Consider the following 25,569-nt stretch of genomic DNA (forward strand, 5'->3'; position numbering starts at 1 on the left):
ATTGTTGAACGAGCTAATGGTTTGCACAAACACCAAAATTTTAAATTAAAAGGTAGGGATTTATACCCCTTCTCTCTTGTTAATATTCTTTCTTATGCTTTGTTTGTACTAAATTTTTTAAACTAAATTGTTAATGGCCTTTCCACAGAAGAGCCATTTTGGGAAAAAAGAGAGCAAAGAGCTTTGGCTCAAGTTAAGTGGAAGGATCCTTTAACAGGTGCTTGGCACGGACCCGATCAGGTTTTAACATGGGGTCGAGGACATGTTTGTGTTTTCTCGCAGGAAGAAAATGATGCCCGCTGGTTGCCTGAGCGTTGTGTTAGGATTGTGGAGGCTCACTCAAATGACACAAACGCTGACACATTGGGCTTACATGCCGGATTCCCCGATTGTGCACCCAGCCACCTGGGAGGGAGTTGAAGTACTCATAAATGTAAATGGATCAACATACGGTACAGCCCCCAATCCTTTCATCCATTAGACCAAGATGGGAGATTTCTCAGCTTCAGGTATTGGAACTCCTTTATGCTTTACCACCAATTTTTAAAGCTCCATTCCAGACTGTACTTTTATGCGATCCATAACTCATAAAATTTGGATCACAGACACAAATCAAATGTTCAATATACAGATGACATCTTTGACAACTGGGCACCTAGTTTATGCAAATTCTACTCTATCCTATAGGATACCCCGTTGCATTAATTCTTCACAAATAGTAGAATCTACAGGAAAGCCTCATTCAATAAGGTGCAGGCATGTGCAGCCAGTTGTTACCAATATTTCTGGAACTAATTCTCAATTAATGGATTGGTCTGGAGCTAATCTTACTAATCAGTTCAATCCTGGATTGTGGTGGATGAATGGGCATCCTCAACATCATGTTTGGATGCTGGTGGCTGCACTCAATAATATAACCTGGCCCAATTAATCCCTTTTAAAAAATATTATGAGTTGTGTATCCTCACCCCATGTCATTATGTATGGACCATTTAATATTTCTATAGGAGCTAATTATTTTAATGTTACCTGTTCTAAATGTTCTTTTACTAATTGCTTGTATAGCAGCATAACTGAATCCATACTTATTGTTAGACAACCACCTTTTGTTGTGCTTCCTGTACCTGTAAATAGTTCTGAAACTTGGTGTGAAGATTCTGGTATTCAGGTGTTGAAACATTTGAAAGAACTAATGTGCCCTCGTAGATTTGTTGGGCTACTTATAGCTGGTGTTCTGGCCTTTATTTCGTTAGCTGCCGCTGAGGCACTAACTCGAAATGTACAAACTGCCCATTATCTTAATCAGCTTGCTCATAATACTACACAAGCTCTCCACTTTCAAGGTCAGATTGATGACAAGGTAGAACAAAAACTAGAAGCATTATATGAGTCAGTATTATCTTTAGGAGAACAAGTTCGCGCTCTGCAAACTTTACAGCGAGTGCGCTGTCATGCCAGGTTTGATTTTATTTGTGTGACCCCTCATATATATAATGAATCAAATCACTCATGGAAAAAGGTTGTAGCATATCTCAATGGTATTTGGCACCATAATAACTTGTTTTTAGATCTTTTTCAAATTCACAGGCAAATAGCTAGATTACAACAAGCCCCACCGCTGGACTCTGAAGTGGCTAAAATTGCTAAAGAGCTGTTTGAACAATTTCAACACTATATCCCTTCCCTGACTAATGTTAAAGGATTGTTAATGACATTCCTTGGCGCCAGTCTATTTTTATTAATGGTTTTTCTCTGGCTTTCTTGTATTATACGTGCACTGCAAAACTCTCTTATGAGTTTAGCCAGCCAGCTACATAAGATCAAGCTCCAAATAAGTGAATTCCCCCCCGAGAGGAACTGCAGCTAGAGATGGGTAAAAGGGGGTGCCAGTCTGACCAACCTAAGACAGGGCATTCAACTTCTCTCTGAAGAAGTTCCCGATGATGGGTAAGGCAGACAAGATGATCCACCCAAACTAAGACAGGTGGGTTCGCTTCTTCAAACACAGACAGGGGAGATGTTGGGAGCTGACAGTAAAGCTCTAAGGTCATCTTGACTTCTGTGCTCACTTGAAGGCACATACAAGGAACTGGCTTTCATGAAAAACACCAGGTGCCCGGGATTGCTTTGCTATATCTGCAGAGTTTGTTTTACTTTCTGCCAGTTGACCTTGTCTTATTTTTACTACACTCTGTTTTTATTAAAATTTTCCTTGTTTTTCTGCAGTATGGTAACCTGATGTTACCTCTTGACTTCTAATAGTATATAATAGGGAAAGTTAAAAATAAACGGTGCTGCAGTCTTGAGCTGCAGACCTCCTGACCCCATCCTTTGTCTTATGTCTTTATTTTTCTGCATCCTCACCTCCTCATTCAGGATTACTTTCATTGCCAGCAGGCTCTGGCAATCTCGGCTTCTGCAGTTGGGAGAGCAATATCCCCATGCATACACACACTCCTGGAACCTAGGGTTTGACACTGGTCGAACCCTTGCAACAACCTCACTTCCTCCAGAGTGGCACAGCACAATATGCGAACTGTAGTCAGCACTGGAGTAGATATGAAGCCCTTGTCTGTTGTATGGCTACTGAAGATCTTCACCCAATTTGTGGGCTTAATATTGATCTTGAAGGCTATGTCCTTTAACATGAAGAAACTATGTGGTTTCATGCAATACCATTTGTACAATCTTTCTTTGATTTCTTCTGTTTCTGTGTCTGTATGAGAAAAGTTCAACCTGTGGCAAGGAACCCTAGAGTTTCTCATGTTCCATCCTGTAATGTTTTTATGCTGTGAGCTTTTGCTTCCAGGTCTTTAACTCATTTGGAGGTGCTTCTGCTGCAAGGTGTTATGTAAGGATCTAGCTTTAGTTTTTGAAGTTTTTAATCAATTTTGCTAGCACTATTTAATGAAGAGGATTCTTCCATTCTATTTTTTCCTATATATTTTTCAATTTAAAAACAGGGTATGGAGGGGAGACAGTTACATGAGTAGTGTAATGAGTACATTTCCTATTGAGCATTGTTACATCCTCCTTTGATTTTCCTTTACTATCCCTTCCTCACCACTTCCCCAACTCCTCCCACCCCACCCTAAAATTGTAAAGTTCATTTTCAACATAGTGTCTTGTACTACCTGTATCCTTATTTAAGTATTTTATTATATACCTTCCCCAGCACAAATGATAAAATATATATACAAGATGCAGGACACTGGAATCAGATCCAGTGAAAACAGGGGTTTTACTATGGGAAAGAACATACAACAGAAACAAAAGAATCACATAATGCATTATAAGTATGTTAACAATAGCAAGTAGGAAAAGAAAACACTTGTGTCCCTTTCTTGTGTTCATTTCTCTTAACATCATCTTATATGGTCATATGTACATAGCTTTTGACAATTTCTGGTTTTTGTAGACATATACTAGTTATTGCAAATAAGGGAAATATTAGACTTATGGTTCTTGCATCCTGGCTTACTTCACTTAATATAATATTTTCCAAGTCTTTTCATTTCCTAACAAATGGGCAACATAATCTTTTCTGATGGAGGCATAGAATTGAATATATATATATATATATATATATATATATATATATATATATATATATATATATATATATATATATATATATCAGAGAAATGGGTATATAGTTCTCTTTCTTTGATGAGTCCCTGCAAGGTTTGTGAATGAGGGTTATGCTGGATTCATACAAAAGGGTTTTGTAGTGCACTTCATTTTCATCTTCATTGAAGAGTTGGAGAAGTATTGGTGTGAGGTCTGCTTTGAAGGCTTTGTAGAATTCCACTGTAAATACATCTGGTCCTGGGCTTTTCTTGGGTGAGAGGACTTTTATTGTAGTTTCTATTTCAATGCTTGATATGGGTCTATTAAGTTGTTTAAGTCATCTTGGTTTATTTTGGGGATGTCAATAAGTGCTAAAAATCATCCATATTTTTCAGATTCTTGAACTTATTAGCATAAAGATTTGAGAAGTATCTCCTTATTATATTCTGACTCATGGTTTTTTCTCTAGTGATGTTTCTATTCTCATCTCTTAGTTTATTTATTTGGGTGTGTTCTATTTTTTCCTGGTAAGATTTACTAAGGGTCTGTCAATTTTAGTAATTTTTTCAAATAACCATCTCTGTTTTGTTGATTCTTCTCATAGAGTGATTTTGGGCTCTAATTCATTTAATTCTGATTAAATTTTAATTCTTTGTTTCCATCTACTGTTTGGGGGCTTAGCTTGTTGCTCTTTTTCAAGGAGCTTTAATTGCCTCATTAAATTGGTTTAAGATCTCTCCGATTTGTTAACGTAGGAACTCAGAGCTAGAAACTTGCCTCTGAGTACTGTTATTCTGTTTCCCAGAGGAGCTGAGAGTTTGTGTGTTGATTTTTGTTAACGATCATGAACATTTGAATTTTCTTTTGAATCTCTTCCATGACCCATAGGTGGTTCAACAGTGCATTGTTCACCCTTCATGTGTGGAAGGACTTCCTTTGGTGGCTTTTGGTGTTGAATTCTAATTTTATTCCCTGTAGTCTGAAAGAATGCAGAGCATAATTTCAATGTTTCTGAAATTAGACAAATTTTCTTTGTGGCCTAGAATGTGGTCTATTTCGCAGAAAGTTCCATGTGCTGTTGAGAAGAAGGTGTAATCTGATGCTGTGGGGTAAAATATTTGGTAAATGTTGTCTATTTGATTTATGCAGATGTTAAGATGCGGTTTTTGTGTTGAGTTTTTGCTGGGTTGATCTATCTAGCGGGGTCGTGGTGTGTTAAAGTCCACAACAATAATTGTTTTTTGGATCTATGTGTCATTTAAGGAAAAGTAGTGTTTCTTGGATAAATTTAGGTGCTCTGTTATATGATGAGTAGATATTTAGAATCGTAATATCCTCCTGAAGGAGAGATCTATTAATTAGTATGTAGTGACTTTTTTGTCTCTTCTCATTGATTTTAATTTGAAGTCTATTTCATCTGGTATGAGAATTGCAATTCCCTCATGTTTATGGGGGCTGTTTGCTTGGTAGATTTTATTCCAGCCTTTCACTTTCAGAATATGTTTATTTTTATGGACAAGGTCTGTCTCTTGAAGACAGCAGATAGACGGTTCTTGATTTTTGATCCAACTGGAAAATCTATGTCATTTAATTAGCGAGTTAAGTCCATTAATAATTTGGGGGTGGGGAGCTGTGCCTTGTCTGTTCTTGTTGTTATTACATAGTTTTCTGTTTGCGGACTGCTTCATTGGCTATAACCTGTTCTTGTTTGTTTTCTTTGTGTTGAATGTCTTTGAGGATTTTTTGTAGAACTGGTTTTGTAGCAAAATATTGCTTCAGATTTTCCTTGCTCTGGAAGGATTTTATTGTCCTTCTGCTGTGCGTGAGAGCTTACTTATGTAGATTATTCTTGGTTGGTAGTTATTTGTCTTAGGGCATGGCATACCACTTTCCAGGCCATCTTTGCATTTATGGAGTCTGCTGAGAAGTCTGAGGTAATTCTGATTGGGTTACCTTTATATGTGATTATTCTCTTCTCACTGGTATCTGTAAGAATTCTTTCCTTAGTTGGTATATATTTGGTATAGATTATCATATGGTAGTGGGATGACCTGTTCTTGTCTGGTCTAGTTGGGGTTCTAAAAACTTCTATCTAGATGGGACTGTCCTATCATATATTTGGGAAGTTCTCTGCTAGGATTCTGCTTAGTATATTTCCTAGTCCATTGGCTTCCTTCTCTGGGCCCACTTGTATACCTAATAATCTCTAATTAGGCTTTCTGAGTGTATCCTCTATTTACTGCAGTGATCTGTCATGATTCTTGGTTTTGTTATGAATATCTGTGCCCTCTTTCTCTATGGAATCTAAACTCTTTGGCCTCCAAGAATCTTTCTTCTGCCTCCTCCATTCAGCTTTCAAGGTTTTTTACTTTACTGTTTATCTCCTTCTTGCTGGTCTTACTTAATGGTGGCCAGCTCTTATTAAGGTTTTCTTTTAATTCTTGAATAGATTGCCTTACCTCCTGGAGTTGGCTTGCAGACTTCTCTTTCCACTCCTTTATCAGGGTTTCTATCTTTTCATTAGAATCTTTTTCCCTCTGCTGGAGTTCCTTTATCCTTTCATTTGTGGATGCTATGAAGTAATCTATTAGCATCTGGTGGACCTCATCATGTTCTCTTATAGCCCTATGAAGGGTGTTCAATTTTTCATTCAGCATATTTACTAGTCATGCTTTTTTTTTGGGGGGGGGTCTGATAGTGGGGCCTGAAATCTGGGCCTGGGCAATATCCCTCAGCTCTACAGCTAAAGGCTAATGCTCTACCACTTGTGCCACAGCACCACTTCCAGCTTTTTTTCTTTTTGCTTTTGTGGTGCTGAGGAATCAATCCCAGGGCCTCATGCATGCAAGGCAAGCACTCTAGCACTGAGCCACCAACCCAGCCGAACCAGCCATGTTTTTAAACTACCTTGAGCATTATCCTCTAGGTTGTTCTGGGACTGCTCTGTAGCTTGTTGATTTGAAGGTGGTGTAGGGGTTAGTTGATTGGACATATTTCTTGTGTTTCTGCAGTTAGGTCTACCCATTTGGAGACAAGAACCACACTGTTAGACAAGAGAACAGTCTTTTAGGATTGGAGCCAACTGGGTGTCTTGTAGATGTATAGATCTGAGGGTATCAGAGTTATGTGTGGGGTTTTTTCTATTTAGTTCTCTTTTTCTTTGGTTGGAGAGGTATGTTGTGGCTCAGAGGATGAGACTATGTACAATTGTAACTTTTGAGACAATCTGGGTTGGGCTGTTAAATAGTCTGCCCCTTAGAGTTAACAAGATGGGTCCCTTGTACTCAAAATAATCAAATAGAACCAATTTTATGGCCAAAAAAGAACCAATTGTAAATTGAATCAGATATAAACAGGGATCTATGGACTGGAGAACATGGAGAAGAGGAGGGCTAGGATTGGAGACATATAAAGTTAAGTTCAGAAGAGAAATTGAGTATAATGATAGTAGTGGGGTAAAAACAGCTTAGAGGAGATGTATTTGTAGTAGTTGGAGAATAGAGACCTTGTTCCCGAGCGTAAGGAACAAAATAATTCAAAGAAAGGTTATGTAGAGAATAGCTTATGGATCTAGATGAAGATAAGGAAAGAATTATATATAAGTATATTTGGGAGAGTTGCTAACATTAGAAAAAGTTTTATTCAGATATTATTGTAAAGTCACTTAATCTAAGATAACTCCTGTAATTATTGTTTGCACACATAGAAGGAGGCCTTACTTTTTGTATAGAACTAGACAGGGTAGCTCTGATGCAGTAGTAATATAATGTGGAAGGAAATAAAAAGGGGAGAGTGAGAGGAAAAAATACAAATTAAGAAATTGGAACGTGGAAGAAAACACAAAATACTAATGAAAAATCTAAGATGTAAGTGAAATTGCAAATCCTAAAATACAATACATAAAAGTAATACATAGAAATAAAACAAACAGCAAATGATAAAATATAAAAACAAACACACAAAACAAAATCAAAGAAAAAATCCTAAAGAGTGGGTTTTTCGGGTTGTTTGTGGGAGCTTGAGTCTCTGCGTAGTCCTCAAAGCTGATTCCTGATAGAACCTTGTATGCCTTACAAAAGTCCACTTTCCTTGTGGCTTGATTGTGAACAGATGGCCTTTTGAGGAGGGAGTGTGCCTACTGGTGGCAGGGAGTTTGGGGGTTTCAGGGTTGTAGACTGCTATCGCAAGCCTGGAACTGTGTTCCCAGGCTTTCCCAGTTAGCCATGGGAGGCTTGGGAATGGAGCTTATGTCCATGTTGGGCTCTGATGTCATCCCTCTATTTTGGAATGGGGCTTGGGTCAGAGGCCTTTGGGATCCCACAGAGAATTGCCACCTCCAGGGATTGGACCCAATTGGGTAACTCACAAGGTCTGTAGCTGGTAGTGCACTCGACCTATGCTATGGCTATGCTATGGCTGCCAGGATGGAGTTGGGTGTGGGTGTTTGCAGGTGCTGGTTGGGTGGTGGCATCTGCTGCAGCTTAAGGATATCCTCTGCAGCATGGTGAGTCCTGCCACAAGAAGGATTGGGTGGGTCTTGGTTTGGTGGGCTGGTGTGGGCAGCGGGGGCCATGCTGGTTGCAGCAGAGGCAGTGGGAAGCCTTGTGGCTGGCTGCATGCAGCTGGGAAATCCTGGCATGGCACACCAAGCCCTGTGGTGCAGGAGCACCTCAAGGGTAGGTTCACTATATCTCTTTTTGCTTTCCTTATTTGCCTACTAGGATCATCCTCATGTAGCAGGAAAAGTCAACATATTTAGGGTTTGATTGGAGCGAATCTCTTCAGGTGAAGTGTGGCTGTGCCCCTAGATCTTCTTTTGGTCAGAGACACATAGTGGGACTACCTGTGAGAGTGCTGCTTTCCTCCTGGAGCCCCTTTTTAACTAACTGTATTTCAAGATTTTTAGGATTTCAGAATTCCTTTGGTTGTTTGCATTATTTATTCTCAAATTTATTAGACTAACTCATTTAAACGTAGGAGGAGAATGATTCTGTGCTGAAGCCTGCTTCCTAGAGTTGCTTGTAAGTAAAGACACCTAGGATATTTTGCATCTCCCTGTATAGAGTAGACTAGATTGGGTTGACATTTCTATGATTTCCATGCAAAAGCTATACTGTACAATGTGAAGTGTGGAATCAAGTGATTGGTGGACATTGGTTTAGGTTTTTCATTCTTTTCTTTCAATACTCTATCATGTATATGGCTCTATTATTCTTGGTGCATTGTAAATAGTTGTAAATAGTTGATATACAGCATGATGAGGATTATACATAAATCAAATGAGAGGAAAATTTGTCTTAACAATGTAAGTTTTTGAATAGTTGAAAAGGGGAAAGGGTTGGGTCAGAATTAAATTAGCAGGTTATCAACATTCAAAACTCAATATCCAAAAGAAAGAAAACAGAAGAAATTTATGTGGTGTTTAATATATTCAGACTTTCTTGTTTGTCATGTTTGATATAACGTGATAGTAATAGATCTACAATGAGTAAAAGTCAGTTTTGTTGCACTTCTACAGGTGTTACATCACCAACCCTTGAGAATGCTAACCTGAGGCTCATAACAGAAAAAAACAGATATTAAAATCCTTAATGATGCTGACTAAAATAAATAAAATTCACAGCCCTTTCTTAAGAGGGAATGGTATGTTGACTATGTTTAGCAGCCAAATACATTTTTATAGGCAGATGACTATCAGGAAAGTAGAGATTGAAGACAGACTCAATACATGGATTCAATTAAATGATGAAAACAAGGAGCTATGTAAATACCTGGTGCCAGATGGAAATCAGTTCTACAGACAACAGACTTCAGCATTGAAGAAGAGGTTGTGACATTTCAGAAAGTGAGCCAGCAGGCATTCTCAGGTGGACATAGTTAGAACCCTATTCCCACTGGTGAAAATCCCTTACATAGGTGTTTCCTGTAAGAACTGAGGAATTTTTTTTTTCAGATGAAATTCTCTTTGATTTTATTTCTAAAGAGTACATTTTTTTTTCTGTTTTTGACACATAGTTCTAAGAGATTTCTTTTTACAATGTACGGATTACTTAATTGTGACAACAGAGAAGATATAAAACAGAAACTGGCACTATAGCCCAAGTGGTAGAGTGCTTGCCTTGAGCTGAAGAGCTGAGGGACAGGTCCTAGGTCCAGAGGTCAAGCTCCACAACCACCAACAACAAAAATAATAATAATAGTAAAGTAGTCCCAGCACACATGAACTGAGGAATTTTTAGAACCACTTTTCATCTATCTGAGGGAAAGAAAAGAGTCCAAAGAGGTGAAAAGTGTGACCCCTTTGTAGGTGGGCATGTATTGAGAGCAGTTGCTTTCTCTGGTTTGGAAAATCTGTTAGGAGCAGGGGAATTGTGTCTCCTGAAGTATCTTGATGTCTCAGATATGTGAAGGATTCTAGCTACCACCAAAGGCAGAGGTAAACTACAATGAATTTGCTACGTTTAGGTGGTCACTAGGACCCAGATGTGATGTAAGGAACAAGACTGTTATTCATATAGTTAATGCAACTGAGTTCCATCCATTTGTAGGATCTCAATTAAGTTAGAATGTAGAGATATTAGAGAGGCTGTTGCATTAAGAATGTAATAAATTTACAATTTTGGTGGAGGGGAGGATTGAGTGGGGGGAGTGGGGGAGGATGGGAAGGGTTGGGAAAGGAAAACAAAGGAGGAAGCTACAATGCTTGATAAGAAATGTATTCATTATCTTGCCCATGTAATTGTAACCCCTCTGTACAGTATTTTCACAATAAAAATAAATAAAAATTTAAAAAAAACCCACATCGTAAATATGCTTACATGGTCTTGCTTGAGTTTTTAGCCCCTTCCTGTAAAATTGATTTAAGTCATAGTATGATTAGAATTTTTCAATTACAAAAAAAAAAGAGGCATGCATATATTTTTGGTAAAGAAGAAATGCATTTGGGGGGCTGGAATTGAAAAAAAAGAAAAAAGTAATTGGCAGAATAATGTAGCGTCCTGTTTTAAATTCCTCTTTCAGGAGTGTATTAAGGAAAGTATCTTCCTCACTGCAATCAAGTCCCAGTTGGAGCAAATGGGATAGCAGTTGATAAGGACAGCAGCAATATGAGACTTGTCAAGATGATGACAAGCTTACCAAAATCAATGAGCACTGGCAACGTATCCTCCATGTCATTGGAACGAGGTTAGAAATGCCTGAAAATTGTTTTCTACTCCCATGGTTCTACCCAGAGCTAAGAAACTAAGCATGTTCTTCCTCTACCGTCATCTAGCAGTTTCATAAAATTGAAGATTCACATTAGATGATTAGAAAGGAAAATTGGAAATAGTACACTCAGCATTAAAAGTGATGTATTATTAGTAAAAAATGCTATGCTTTGGGTTAGTTTTTTTTCTCTAGTACTGAGGATCAAACCAGGAACCTCTGGTAGGGAAATGTTGCACTTGTGTTGCTTTGAGACTCAATCTTCCTATGTTACCCAGAATGGCCTTCATCTCCTGAGCTTGAATGATCCTTGCAGCCTTACAAGTTGCTGGACTATAGGTGTACCACTGTACCTGTATATATTAGGTTTACACATATATTTTGAGAGAACTTGTCATGAAGAATTCAGGAATTCTCTGTCAAAGCTGCATTATAAGTAAAGGAACTCTATTGTCCCAATGATGCCTGACTATTCCTGAGTGTGTTGCAAATGCCAGAGCTCATGGCACAAGCCTGCTTTCTAGAAGAGGCCCCTGACTGCTCCCACATGCAGGACCTGAGATAATAGACTTATTCCAATGTCTAATGGGTAACATCTGGGCAGATAAGTTTGAGGTAACTGAGTTACTGAGAGGAACTCCTGGGATTATAGAAGAGGTAGGAATTCAAACCAAGTACGGCATGCAAAACAGATGGAAAGCCATCAAGCTTCACATTGACCTACCCTTCACTTCAATCTTGCACACCCACCCACATTCCCCCGGATCTCCCCAAACCACTATGTCTTTGAACAGCAATGGTAGTGATGTACCATGATGTAAGACTGCTCCTCCCACCCCACACAGGATGCTTTTCACTACCTAGCTGAAAAAATTATTAAAGAAATGATCATACTGACACCCCAAGTTCAAGCCACACAAACAACAACGAAAAGAAAAGAAAAAAATTTAAAAAGGGAAAATTTTGGAAATAGCCAAAAACTCCTGAATGTTTCAGAGATGGGATTTGGGCATTTCTGGGAAATGTTTAGATTTTTTATAAATCTAAATTGGTGCAAGGATTATGCAGTATGTCTACCACGCAATTCTGCTACTTTATTGCTGTGTATACATTAGAGCATGGAAAACAATTCAACAATCCGTTTAGTGGCTGCAAATATCTTTTTATAGTGACCAGAGGGCCATGACAAAATGTAAAGAACAGACAAAATTTACATTCAACAGAAACTATCTGTTAAAAATAAACACACAAGAGTCTCATAACCTCAATTATATTAATAGAACTAAAAATTAAAAAGCCAACTTATCTCATGCTTCCAATACATTTCCATTTTTTGAGTGGTCTAACAATGTTTCAGGAGGCACACAATGCTTTTCATGAAAAAAAAGCTCACCTATGTTCCCACATTTGGGAGAAAAAGGTCCCCATGCATCTATGCAGTCCTGGGAACTAGGGTCTAGCACTTGTGGAAGCCCACCTCCTCCAGGGAGGCACAGTGCATTGTGGAAATTTTAGTCTGTATTGCAGCACAGATCCTTTGAAAGTGCATAGTTTGTTTTTTTGTTTTGTTTTGTTTTTCTTTTTTTCTTTTTAAAAAGCAGGGCAACGATCCTTCTGCACATGTGCCTCCCCACCCCATGTGGGTATTTTCAACCTGTAAATTCCAGTTCCTTTCCCGTTGCCTTGCTGCTGGAAGTTTTCTCTTCAGTGGAGCTTGGGAAGTGTAACATGAAGGGATCTCAAACTGCAGAACCAATGTCAGGTAGAAATTGCGAGCTGGATGCAGAACCCAAGAAGGAGTCTGTCCTCCACATATTCCTCCAGTATGGGGCTGATGATTTGTTCAGGGTTCAAGAGTTTGTGCTGCCAAAGCACTTGTGCCTCCAGGTGCCAGAAACTGGCTCACAAAGCTCTGACAGCAAGATGGGTAGTTCTCTCGAATAAGAAAAACAAGGAACTGTGCATTTCTATTTCCATGACTATGAAACACTGCTCTTAACCCATGTGACTTTATTAAACTTTTCCCAGGAGGAAGATGAGCATGGTAACATTTTTAGTGAAATTGTGAAGTGTGGGCCTGTTTTGACTCCATTTATATGGCATTTGTATTTTGGGTTTCTGTGTTGTTTATGTCGAGGTGTCTCTGTTCTGTGCCTCCCTTGTTAGATTTCTTAGCCCTCCTGCCATTAGTTCACACGTGTTTGTACAAGACCTTCTTTGTAGGAACAGGTCTACATGAGATATTACAGTAGTGTGTGATACTCCTGTTTTTTTCCTCTTTCTGTTAAGCAATGAAGCGTAGCAATGTTTGAAGGAGGATACCTTGTCAACTTTGACAAGCCTTACAGAGCAGAGGCAGAAAGGCAAAGGAAGGACAAAATGTTTTCAACTTTATTGCCTTAAGCAAAAATTGAATCTACTTCCTAGAGCACAAGGCTCAGGTGTACTCTTTCCTCTAACACTCCCAATCACTAGCTGCTGTTGGAAATTTAACACTAACTAGTAGGAGGGGAAATGAACTTGCCTGAGGAATTAGACAGAACCTAGTTCTCAGAAGGGACATGGGGTTGTGGTTTGTGGAGGAGAGGAATAATTTTCACAACTGAAAGTATCTATCTCTGTTCTTACTAGTTTATTCAGCCTGTTCACACTATCAATTCTTGTACATGATCTCTCAAATGTCTCACCTGTGGATATACTGATAGTAGCCTTAAAGCGTTGTTTTTTTACCTGCAGTTGAGAAAGTGTTGGTCACAGATTGTTACAGAAGGAAACTTGAGGTATTTTGTTTTGCTCAAAGTTGTATGTTTTGTAGATGGAAGGTGTAACAAAGTATTAGCTAGTGTTCTCCATTTTGTGTCAATCTGCTCAAAGAAGTATTATTTCACTTAAGAATTTCTTAATGGGAATTGAAGTCAATGAAGCTTGAACATTCCTTTAAAATATCTTAGTGAAACATATTGATCCCTTTTATCCTTTGCACTTCCTATGGATTTTCCTAGATTAAAATGTTACTAGCATGGATATTCCCCAGTTTATTTGTTCTTAACCAGTTACCATTTCTCCACTAGAATATTGAGCCTATTTTACATCACTTAAAATGAGAGATTGTTGAAATAGGTATTCCAAAACAATTGTTCAGTAGAATTTAAATACACTACAATGCACTTTTTTGTGTGCTAATCCTGGTTCCTGGGCTCAAGCACTGGACACTGACCCTGAGCTTCTTTTTTCCAGCCTAATGTTCTACCATTTGAGCGACATCTCCACCTCCAGGTATTTTTAGTAGTTTATTGGAGATCAGAGTCACTTAGATTTTCCTGCCCCAGCTGGTTTCAATCTGTGGTGCTCAAAAATCAAACTTCTGAGTAGCTAACATTAAAATCATAAGCCAACTCAGCCCAATTACAATAAACTCTTTTAAATACACATTATATTTCTAATAAAATAATATGAAAAAAACATTTTAAATTTTAAGGAGAGTAGTCCAAATCTGAAAACAAAAAGAAAATATCCCATCCTGAAATCTACAACACTCCTGGTCTTGAGTATTTGAATATGGATAATTAGTGTATAAAAATTACTTTGTGCTGGGCACCGGTGGCTCACACCTGTAATCCTAGCTACTCAGGAGGCTGAGATCTGAGGATCACGGTTCAAAGCCAGCCCAGGGAGAAAATTCCGTGAGACTCTTATCTCCAATAAAACCACTAGAAAACTGGAAGTGGTGCTGTGGCTGAAGTGGTAGAGCGCTCGTCTTGAGCTGAAGAGCACAGGGACAGCGCCCAAGCCCAGTGTTCAAGCCCCACGACTGATCCAAAAAATAAAATTTCTTTGTAAGTTTTTAGAGAAAACATTCTTGTGAAGTGGAAAAACTCAATATGAATTTGCAGATGTTGCTTTTAAATGATTCCTATTGTGTTTCTTAGCAGAAAGGACCTAAGTGAAGTTTATAGAGTAGATTTTCATTTTTCATGCATATCACTATGAAGTTCATTTTATTTTATATAAAGAGTATCCATTCCATGCAGTTGTTTTTTAAAAAAACCTGTGTGGATGGATAGTAGCATTTCCTGTTTAATAAGCCAACCAACAAATACAAGGAAAAGTATATAGATATGTAATTTTTAAATTTTTATTGGTCTGCATTTTGGCGTGTCATCAGCTTGGAATTTTATGTTAGTATTATTGGTATAACTTAAGATTTTAATCTTCTGGTTCTTTGGCTGTGGTTGTTGGTTGGGACAGTGTAAATCCTATAAGTAGTATTTCATGTTACATCTTTATTAAGTCCTTTATCTTCATCAGGATGGCCACAATTCTTCATATGATTGTTTAGGAAGTAAGCATTAGGGACTTCTCACACCTCTATTTACATAATCTTTACTGATTATGTGAAGCAGGTTAAAAGGCAAATTTCAAGTCATTGCACAAGGGTACTCTGAGTATTTGGATACAGGGAAGTATTTCATTTGAAAACCACTACTGAAATATTATGCAAGTAAAATGTATTGTATAAATTTTCCTGTATAATTACGGGTGAAAAAGTATTGAGTTATAACCTATATGCTCTCCATGAAATTTAAATATGTAAATGAATAAGATAGAGTACAAAAGCTCAATGGAGTCCTAGAATCCATTTTAACGAATAGAAAAATAATTCATACAACCCTAAGTATTAATAACTAGTGTTATTGAAGGTGTGGATTTTTGTTTCAATTATTCAATTATTTTTAGGAACCTTAGTTTTAATGAATTTTGTGTGTGTATTAACCTAGAAATGAATTGCTTTTATACTGTCTGTTTATCAACTAATGGACTGTGGAGTCAACTTCAGGTGAGTATTTCATACTCTACTTGAGATATAAAAGATTCTTGTCCCATAAGAAGGCTTTTGTGTTTTTTCACTCCATGTATGTTTTGAGCAGGAAAATCTGGAGCATAATCACACAGGTTCTTTCCTGACTATGTCAGTTGCCTTTTCTCTAAGACAGGCTTCCAGAATCTTCTGTTCATTATCAACAACAAGAAAGAATGAGAGGATCTGTGGTGAGTTGCTTTTTATTTCTCATTTTCCAAATTCCATTTTAGCAAGCTTACGGTGTCTATGATTTAAAAACAGAAAAAGTGATTCTGCTTTAGGAACATGTTTCTAAATCAGATAAAGATGATTTTTAGAGTTCGATTTTCGAGAAAACAACTTGTACAACTTATTGTTGCAATGGGTCCACCTGTATCCCTAGGTAAACGTTTGTTTTTACCTTTTCCCTCCGCAAATTATACCAACATCAAAGACAGTGAAAGCAGGGGTTATACCATGGGGGGAGGGACATACAAAGCAACATAGAAATCATCTTATAAATATGTTAGAAACAATTGCATGAAAGAAAAAAAAAGCACTTGAATACTTATCTTGGGGTTCACAATGTACTCATTATCTTGCCCATGTAATTGCAACTCCTCTGTACGGTATTGTCACATTTTTTATTAAAAGATGGTTTTTAGAATGAGTATATTATAACATGTTACAGTCTGTCTAAATTGAGGGAAGACTTGCTTCCAGTTTTTCTGATGTGAGAATAAGTAGTTACACTTATGTGATTCAGTGACATTGAGAAGGTCACTTGTCATGGAAAATGAACATTTGCCAGCAACTTGTCAGAGATCACCTCTTTATGAGTAATGTTGGATTATGTTGCAGAGTTTTTACCAGTGTTTATGAAATAGTGTGCTCTCACACACAGCTTCAACTGTTATAGATGACTGAGTAACTATATGTAATTAAATTATTCTCCATACATACTTCTTGGCCTGCTTCCTGGTCCCTGACTACATAAAACTTGATAATAGTTGATGATATAGGATATGGTGTTCCTGGAAAGCCCTCTGTATTTTCTCTAGTTGTCCTCACGAGATTTTTTTCTCTATTTTTCTCTCTTTCTGAGAGAAGTAAAAATTAAAAAAAAGATAGCATAAGCAAAAACTAATAATGAAAAATACAAATAGCGATAATATGTAAGGATATGAACATCAGACCAAAATATATGACCACAGATACAGACCATTGATAATAACTGACATATCATACAATTTGATAATAAAAGTTTTATGGTGAAAAGCAAAGTATGCGAATCCATCTTTAAAGGGCCATGCAATTATAATATCTTTAATCTACAAATTTGTAGAACTCAATATGAGAAATAAAAATACATGATAAATACAAGAAAATTTAAAAATATATTTGTAATATTTTATGAGTGAAATAAACACAGGGGAAATTACAATGGATCTCAAAGAAATGTATTCTACCATTGTGATTTATAGAATATTAAATGTAGCCATTTTCTTACTACACATTTGAAATAAAAACAAATGCATTGGGGTTGGGAATATGCCTAAGTGGTAGAGTATTTGCCTACCATACATGAAGCCCTAAGTTCAGTTCCTCAGAAAAATTAGGAAATGGCATTTGGGCTTAAGTGGTAGAGTGGTAGCCTTGACCAAATCAAGATCAGGAAAGGTACCCAGGACTGGCCCCCAGTTCAAGCCCCAGGAATAGCAAAAAAGGTTTAAATATGTATAGTGTATTCACATGAATATCTTCTGGAGGGTGGGGGAAAGCCAGAGAACTTGAAGGAAATAGGGTAAAAAAGTGGATCTTAGGAGGTCATTAGGCATTGATGAAAGTAAGCTATACAAGTCATGATTCACGATGGAAGTGTGGTGGAGATAAGTGTCTCACAGCTTTCTTGCCAGGGCTGGCTTTGTACCATGATCTTCAGATCTCAGATTACTGAGTAGCTAGAATTACAGGAGTGATCCACTGGTGCCCAGAAATGATTTGTTTTTAGTAGATATGTGAATATTTATTGGACTTTCAATGCTATTTAGATGTAAGATTCCAGTCTGTGTGAAGTGTCATTTGTTTCTAAGGAAAGCTTCAGGTGGATTATATACATTTCAAGGCAATTTAATTCTCATTCTTCAAGAATTCGAATCAGCAGTTTGACAAAAGTTCCAAACTATGTTCCCTAAAAGGAGACTGTTTCCACAAAATTGAGATGATTATCATGGGTGGATATACAATCTAGAAAATGCACACACACACACAAACACACACACACACACACACATATATATAAATACATATATAAATGTATTTATATCTGTATATATAAAATTATACACATATATACATATATAAATACAAATGTATTTATAAATTATAAATTTATAAATATAATTTATATTTTATATTATAATATAATATATATTTATTATATAAATATATATTATAATTTATAATATAAAATTATAATTTATAAATACATTTGTATTTATATATGTATATATAAAATTATATATTTATATAAATACATGTGTATTTATATATGTGGTGTGTGTGTGTGTGCAGTGGTTCACGCCTGTAATCCAGGCTCCTTAGGAGTCTGAAATCTGAGGTTTTCATTTTGAAGCCAGTAATGCTACTAAAGTCTCCATGAGACACGTATCTCAAATTAAGCACTCATAAACTGGAAGTGGAGCTAGACTCAAACTAATAGAATCTTAGCCTGGAGAAAAAGAACTGAGTTCAAGCCACACAACCTGCAAAGTTTAAACCAATACTGGGGGAAAGTCAACCATGGAGCCAGTGAGAAATAAGAAAGAAGATTTGGAGCAACTTGATAAACAGAATATCTGAGATCTTACAGCTATTTTGACACAGAATGAACAATAGGTCTCCACTCTTTCTTATTAACAGGGCACTGTGTTCCTAAACCTCAATTGATTGTCAAGCTGGAGGAAGATGATGAGCCATATATGGGAGAAGCCTCAGACTAGAATTTCACAGGTCTAATAACAACAGGTGCTGGAGGAGATGCGGACAGAAGGGAATATTACTGCATTCTTGGTGGGAGTGTAAACCTGTTCAACCACTTTGGAAAGCAGTATGGAGGTTCCTCAAATGATTCCACATAACACTCCCCTATGGCCCAGCAAACCCACTTTTGGACATTTACCCAAATGATCACAAACAAGACCACACTAAAGCTACCAGCACAAGAATATTTACCATAGCTTAGATATGGGACCAACCCAGATGCCCCTCAGTAGAAAAATGGATAAGAAAATGTGATATCTATACACAATGGAATTCTACGCCTTTATCAGAAAGAATGATATTGCCACATTTGTTAGGAAATGGAAAGACTTGGAAAAAAATTATATTAAGTGAAGTAAGGCAGGCCCAAAGAAACATAGGCCCCATGGTTTCTATTTTTGCAATAACTAGTATATGTCTGAGTCAAGGAGAAAAGGTCAGATAAGTTGAAGTTAGGGGAATCAACCCAAGATAAGTATTCATTTTTTTTCTTTCATGCAATTGTTTCTAACATATTTATAAGATTATTTTTTTGTTCCTTTGTATGTCCCTCCCCCATGGTATAACCCCTGCCTGCACTGTATTTTTATGTTGATATAATTTGTGGAGGGAAAGGGAAAAAACACATCGTTTAAATAGGGATATAGGTGGACCCATTGCAAAAATGAGATGTACGAGTCGTTATGTCTAAAAACGAACTTTTCAACTTTGGGGTTGGGGGAAAGAACGGGGGGGGAGGTTAGGGAAGGGGAGCCGGTGGGGAGATGGGAAGGGATGGGAACGGGAAACAAAGGAGGAGGCAACAATGCTTGATAAGAAATGTACTCATTATCTTGCCCATGAATTGTAGCACCTCTGTACAGTATTTTCACAATAAAAAAAAATAATTTCACAGGTGAGTTAAAGCATCTTGCATAGTGATCTTGGATCCAGAACTGAGTTGGTAAATTCATCTTGCTCTGTACTGACCAATAATATTCCTAATTCCCCCGAGTCCCATGTGTTGCAGAGAACTTGGTGATTCTTTGTGTTGGATTTGTGAATCAAAAATGCATGCAGATACATACTGAACTGTGTGTGGCCATAAAGTTAAATTTAGCAATTCTTTCTCTGTGTGCAAATTGTTCTGACAAAAAAAGAAAATTAGAAATGTCAAAGATGAGATTTCATTTCTTTGAAACTAGGACAAGGCAGATATAGGATATGAGTAGGCCAAGACTGCTATCCTCTGATAAGGATAAGGTGTGGAGAGGCCAGGATACAGAATCAAAGTTTTAGTCTAGAGAGAATGATTAACTAGGTGGTGAGCTGGAGAATTTTTGGGCTTCCATAGGTTTGAGGGGCAGGAATAAATTTTGATGAAACTTTGTCTAAAAAGGAGAGAAACAAATTTTAAAATTACTAAGATACTTAAAATAATTCATTGTGGTAAGTTAGAACTGAAGAGATGGTGTATAAAACTTTACCCTCAGGTGACTGGCAAAAGGCTTGTATAAAAAAAAGGTAGTCTCCAAAATTAGAAAATACCCTTCTCCTAATGTTTGAGAAGTAGAGTAGCATTATATATATAATATTTTAAGGGGGAAAAAGGGGTTGGGAAGGTGGCTCAGTGGTAGAGCGCTTGCCTTGCATGCATGAGGCCCTGGGTTCGATTCCTCAGCACCACATAAGCAGAAAAAAAAAAAGCCAAAAGTGGTGCTATGGCTCAAGTGGTAGCGCGCTAGCCTTGAGCTGAAGAGCTAAGGAACAGCGCCCAGGCCCAGAGTTCAGGACCCACAACCGGAACCCTCCCGCACGAAAAACAAAAAGCAATTATAACCCTAAAAAACAAAACAGTATTTCAGAAAAAAACAAAAATACTAAATACGACAGTATGTAGCCTAACATGCTATCACTAAATAGGTTAGAAATTTGTGTAAATAATTCCTCTGATATGAAAAAGACGAGAAAACTGAAACAGAAAAAACATTTTCCATCATAAAATATTAGTATTGGTTTCTTAATCAATACATTATGGAGAACAAAATATATCTCTCTATAAATCAAAACCTATTTGAATATCTTAAAATCTCTAACAGTATGGGAAATATGTCTTTACCTTTACATTAAGGATTTGATTTATGTTTTTGTCTTTTTTTCATGACTCATTTTAGATGTTCAAGAAATGGAGGATTTGATTAAAACATACCAGGAAGGTTCAGATGAATGTGTGTGTGTGAAGTGGCTGTCATGGATAGTAACTGAGTGGAGCAAAGAGTGGGATTACTAACAACTTCTACCTTGGCCTCAAAACAGAAGCCAGAGCTGAATAGGAATGACGAGAACTCCTTAAGGGTGAGGACTGTAGAGTTCATTCAACATCAGAACATTTTCCCCTATTGCGAGTCTGATGAGATGCCTGCTGCATATACGCCTGTTCTGTCACCTATAGATAAACAATCCCTTAGATATTTGGAGCCTTTTAGTCAAAATTATGAGGGTCCAAATAAGCGTCAGTATTTTGAATATGGAGTAGGGAAGATTTTAAACTCAGAGACCATGTTCTTTCCACATAATTAGGTTTGTGTCAGAGATCCTGCTTATAACCATAATGAATATAGAGAAGAATATGTTAAGTCTTCACTCCTTGCCCAAGACATTTGTCAGGGAGGGAGGAAAACACCTGAGAGCACTATATGCGGAAAAACATTCCACTTAAGGTCTACAGAAACTATGAATCAGAAAAGACACACAGGAAAGAATCCTCATACATGTAGTGAATTGAGCGTTCAATCAGTAAGGATTTACACCTTACAAAACCTCAGAGGAAATATCCAGAGGAGCCTGATGAGTTTAAGCAATGTGCAAAATATATCTCTAAGAAGTCAGAACTGACTTGCCAACCTAAAACACCACAAGAAGAGAAACTCTATGAATATGAAGAATGTAGGAAAATTTCCACTCTGAAGTTAGGACCCAGAAAGCACCAGAGAACTGACACAGAACAGAAACCTTATGAATATAATGAATATGGAAAGTATTTCAGATGTAAGTCAAAGCTTAGTGTCCATCAGAGAACCCACACAGGAGAGAAACTTTATGAATGTAAAAAATGTAGAAAGTATTACAGATAGAAGTTACAACTTACTGCCCATCAGAGAACACACACAGGAGAGAAACCTTATGAATGTAACAAATTTGGAAAGTATATCAGACGTAAGTTACACCTTACTGTCCATCAGAGAATACACACAGGAGAAAAACCTTATGAACATAACAAATGTGGAAAGTGTTTTCCTCAGAGGACACACCTTTGTCATCATCAGAGAACACACACAGGAGAGAAAATAAAAATGTAATGTGTGTGCAAAGACTTTTACCCAGAAATCAGACCTTACTATTCATCAGAGTACACACACAGGAGAGAAACCTTATGAATGTACCAAATGTGGAAAGTATTTTCTATGTAAGTCACACCTTACTGTCCATCAGAGAACACACACAGGAGAGAAACCATATGAATGTAACAAGTGTGGCAAGTCCTTCATATGGAGTTCACAGATCAGCAGGCATAAAAGAATACACAAAGATGAGAAAACTTAGGAATTTGGTAAATACGGAAAATCTTTCACCTGGAAGAAAAATCAGCTTGTATCAGAGAACCCAAACAGGATATAAGACTTGTGATAGCAAATGTGCAGTCTTTCACATAGAAGGAATACCTCAGTGTTCAACCTTGAATGCACACAGAGAAAAATCTTATGAATAAAATATGTGGAATTTTTTTCAAGAAGAAATCATACTTAAATTTTCATCAGCAAACACACAGGAGAGAAACTTTATGAATGTAACAGTATCAAAAAAGTCCTTCAGTAGGAAGTCATGCATGAATGAGTGTTTATAGAGTACACACAAGAATGAAAACTTATGGATAATATCAATGTAGAAAATCTTACTTTGAAGTCATACCTCAGTGTTCATCAGAGAAATGACTCTCATAGGAGAAAAGAAACTATCAAATATAAGAAATATGAATTGACTTTTACTGTGAAGTCAGTCCTCAGTGCATCCAAAAATATAAACAGGAGATAAAAAGTGAATATAATAAATGTAGACAACTATTTAGTCAGAAGTCATGTCTCTACAGGTTTCAGAGACCTGGCAACATGACAGAGTGTCTAGTGAAAATTAGAGGATGTCTTTCAAGCAGAAATCACCCTTCAGTCAGCATTGGAACACTCACACAAAATGAAACCCAATGTAGGAAAACCTTTGACAGAAACCTCTGTGATTTATACAGCAACCCTTTATTGCAGAATTAAACTAGGTGTAATGGAAAACCACCCACTGAGCCAATATTTCTCATCCTTTCATTGTATTGGGTAGGGATGATGTACTTTCACCTTCAAAGATTGGACAAAAGTGATAGGTATAAATTACTTCCAGGCTTGACAAATAATTAAGATAGTGAAGTTGTTGATTTGTGTCTTTTATATTAAGGAATGGCTGTTGGCGGAAATTTAATAAACTCTTCTCAGAAATAAGAGCTCTGGACCTTTGATATTTGACTGAGATCATCAAAAGTGGTTTGGTAGTGATAGATGGGGAAAGACTGTCATGCTTGAAGCCAAGGACATGAGAGCACTGACTTCTCTACTGCTCCCCCAAAAGTCTTCCATTATATGTGTGGTCCATACATTATAACATTATTACTATTCCATTTCAGTTTTTGAATGGAATATCTGTTGGAAGATAACACTCCTGGTTGATTACATAATGTGTACAGGATTAAAATCTCTCTCATCATCTTTCATCCTCATGTTCATGAAACATTCAGAAAATATGAAAGAGCACGTATTTGGGAATACATTTTCTTTTTGTGTGGGTATATGTCTTATAGCTTGAACTCAAAGCCTAGCCACTCTGTTAAGTACTTTTACTCAAGTACCACTTGAATCACAGCTCCATTTCTATTTTCTTCGGTGGGGAAATGAAAACATGATTCATAAGCATTTGGCTTTGTATGAGTAACCCAAAAATGACTTTAGTACTTTCTTTTTATATTTAATTAATTATTGATGATGCGTTAATTGTGACTGATTCACTTTTAGTCCATTATGATGTTGTTCTGAGTGAGTTATAATTAAAACACTAGTGTGGATAATGTGGAGAGCCTGTGTTTTCTCACTGTTATGGAGGCTGAAAGTGAATTTCTCACTAATATTGCTTTTTCCAGTTCCATGAAGATGGGTGTAAAAAATCAAAATTAAGTTATGGTTTTGCTAAATTTAATTGTGTAGCAATTTTAAAAAGCTAGACTTTCAAAAAATGAGGAACAAGAACTTGGAGAATACTTACAGAGATAAGCAAAAACAGGAATCTGGTAGATATTTTGCAGGGTAAAATACAGGTAAAAATGATCCTTGTGGCTGTCTAATGCATACATAGGTACATAGACTATGTTTAAACTTTAAGCCAAGAGGTAAAGGCTGTTGCCCAGTGTTTCAATGAAGCATTTAAATGCAAATTAAACTTACTTTAAAAAAAGGAATTAAAAATGGCCTACCCTTTGTGAAAAATTTGTTAAGTTGTGGGTAGTGGCAGGCCTCCCAGACAAAGAAAAGTTTAAAAGGGAAAATTATCCTAAAGTTTATTTCAAAGTAGAAAAGATAAATTAGGATAACGAAATTATTGTTCAACCTAGTTTGCCATGATAGGATTTTTGTAATAGTTTCCAAAAGGCCCACAGTAAAGGACATAGGACAAGTTTGTCACATGGAATTTTGGACCTTAATAAGTTCAAGGTAAGACCATGCTTACAAATCCACTTCCAATGACCATCTTTCAGCTTTTAGTTGGAGTAAATATGCCCACAAGTAAAGATTCATTAATCTGAACACTGGTGTCAAGCTAGGCTGGGCAGAGAAAGGTCCCTGTGAGATTGTCATCTTTAATCTGCTAGCAGAGTGTTCAAAAGCCGAGTTGGTTTGGAGTTCAAAGTGGCAAAGTACTAGCCTTGATCTGGAGAGTTGAGGGACAATGCTCAAACCCTGAGTTCAAGTCCACCAACCGACCAAGGAAACTGTCAAAGATGCATTTATTCCAGCATAGACAAAGGCATTCCTGGAACCCTGAAAATGTTGGAATATGCAGAGGCAGTAAGCCACTGCTCATTGGATGGCAGAGATGGTATCAGATCCTGAAGTCACTTGTGCTTGTCTCTTCAAAGCTTGAACAGAGTACAGAGGTCATGGGAAGAGAGTTTGTAGGCATGCTTAATGCCCATGTCTGGCTAACTCAGCATGGACTTCCCAGTCATCTATGATAGTGTGTAGTGAAAGCTAAAGATGTAAAATATGAGGGATAATTTAAATCCCAACCCACCTGTATCAGCTCAAAGTCCCAATTGGCAGTGAGTTTTGAGCTGGCCCATCCACATTAATTCATCTGCTAAGGAAAGAAAGTTGTGTGGACTTGAGATTAGGTCCCCATTTAGATCTAACTGCCTACAGAGGCAGACATTGCTGCAACCATTACAGATCAGGCTCCTCATCCAACCAGAAAAAATTTTTACAAACCAAAATGTTAAACAAGATATGATACTAGAGCTTAAAAAAGTGTCTGTACATCTGTTAAAGGTTAAATGTTGTATATAAGTGACTTTAAACAGGCTGCCCAGATGCAAGGGGTGGTACTTAGAATGCCAATCAGATGGAGTTTATAAACATCTACTGGGATTTACTACAAAACCCTGGCAAATAATTGTTAGTCAATTGTTTACAAGTTATAGGTAACCTCAATCTCGTTGATTTCCTTGTTGCTTTTATTGGAAATAAAAAGGGCTTTTGTGACAAAGATTCCTTTTGCCACAGTTCAAAGCCATCCTGAACACAAAGAATCTCTCTAAAACTCAATTTCCCAGCTAATCAGCC

The 25,569-nt window shown here is 37.2% G+C and overlaps 1 protein-coding gene across 1 annotated transcript in view; it reads left to right on the forward strand.

Annotated features, from left to right (window-relative positions):
• Positions 1-8,141: 8,141 nt before the first annotated feature.
• Positions 8,142-25,569, forward strand: part of LOC138808692 (zinc finger protein 33B-like) — a gene marked incomplete at its 3' end in the record, with an annotated part of 38,999 nt that continues 21,571 nt past the window's right edge. Inside the window, 2 exon segments of the mRNA XM_069994924.1 lie at positions 8,142-8,246; positions 21,463-21,685. Coding sequence (XP_069851025.1) covers positions 8,142-8,246; positions 21,463-21,685 — 328 coding nt within the window.

The sequence above is a fragment of the Dipodomys merriami genome, unplaced genomic scaffold (genome assembly GCF_024711535.1).
Source record: "Dipodomys merriami isolate MVZ:Mamm:240054 unplaced genomic scaffold, mDipMer1.0.p SCAF_469, whole genome shotgun sequence".
Classification (NCBI taxonomy): Eukaryota; Metazoa; Chordata; class Mammalia; order Rodentia; family Heteromyidae; genus Dipodomys; species Dipodomys merriami.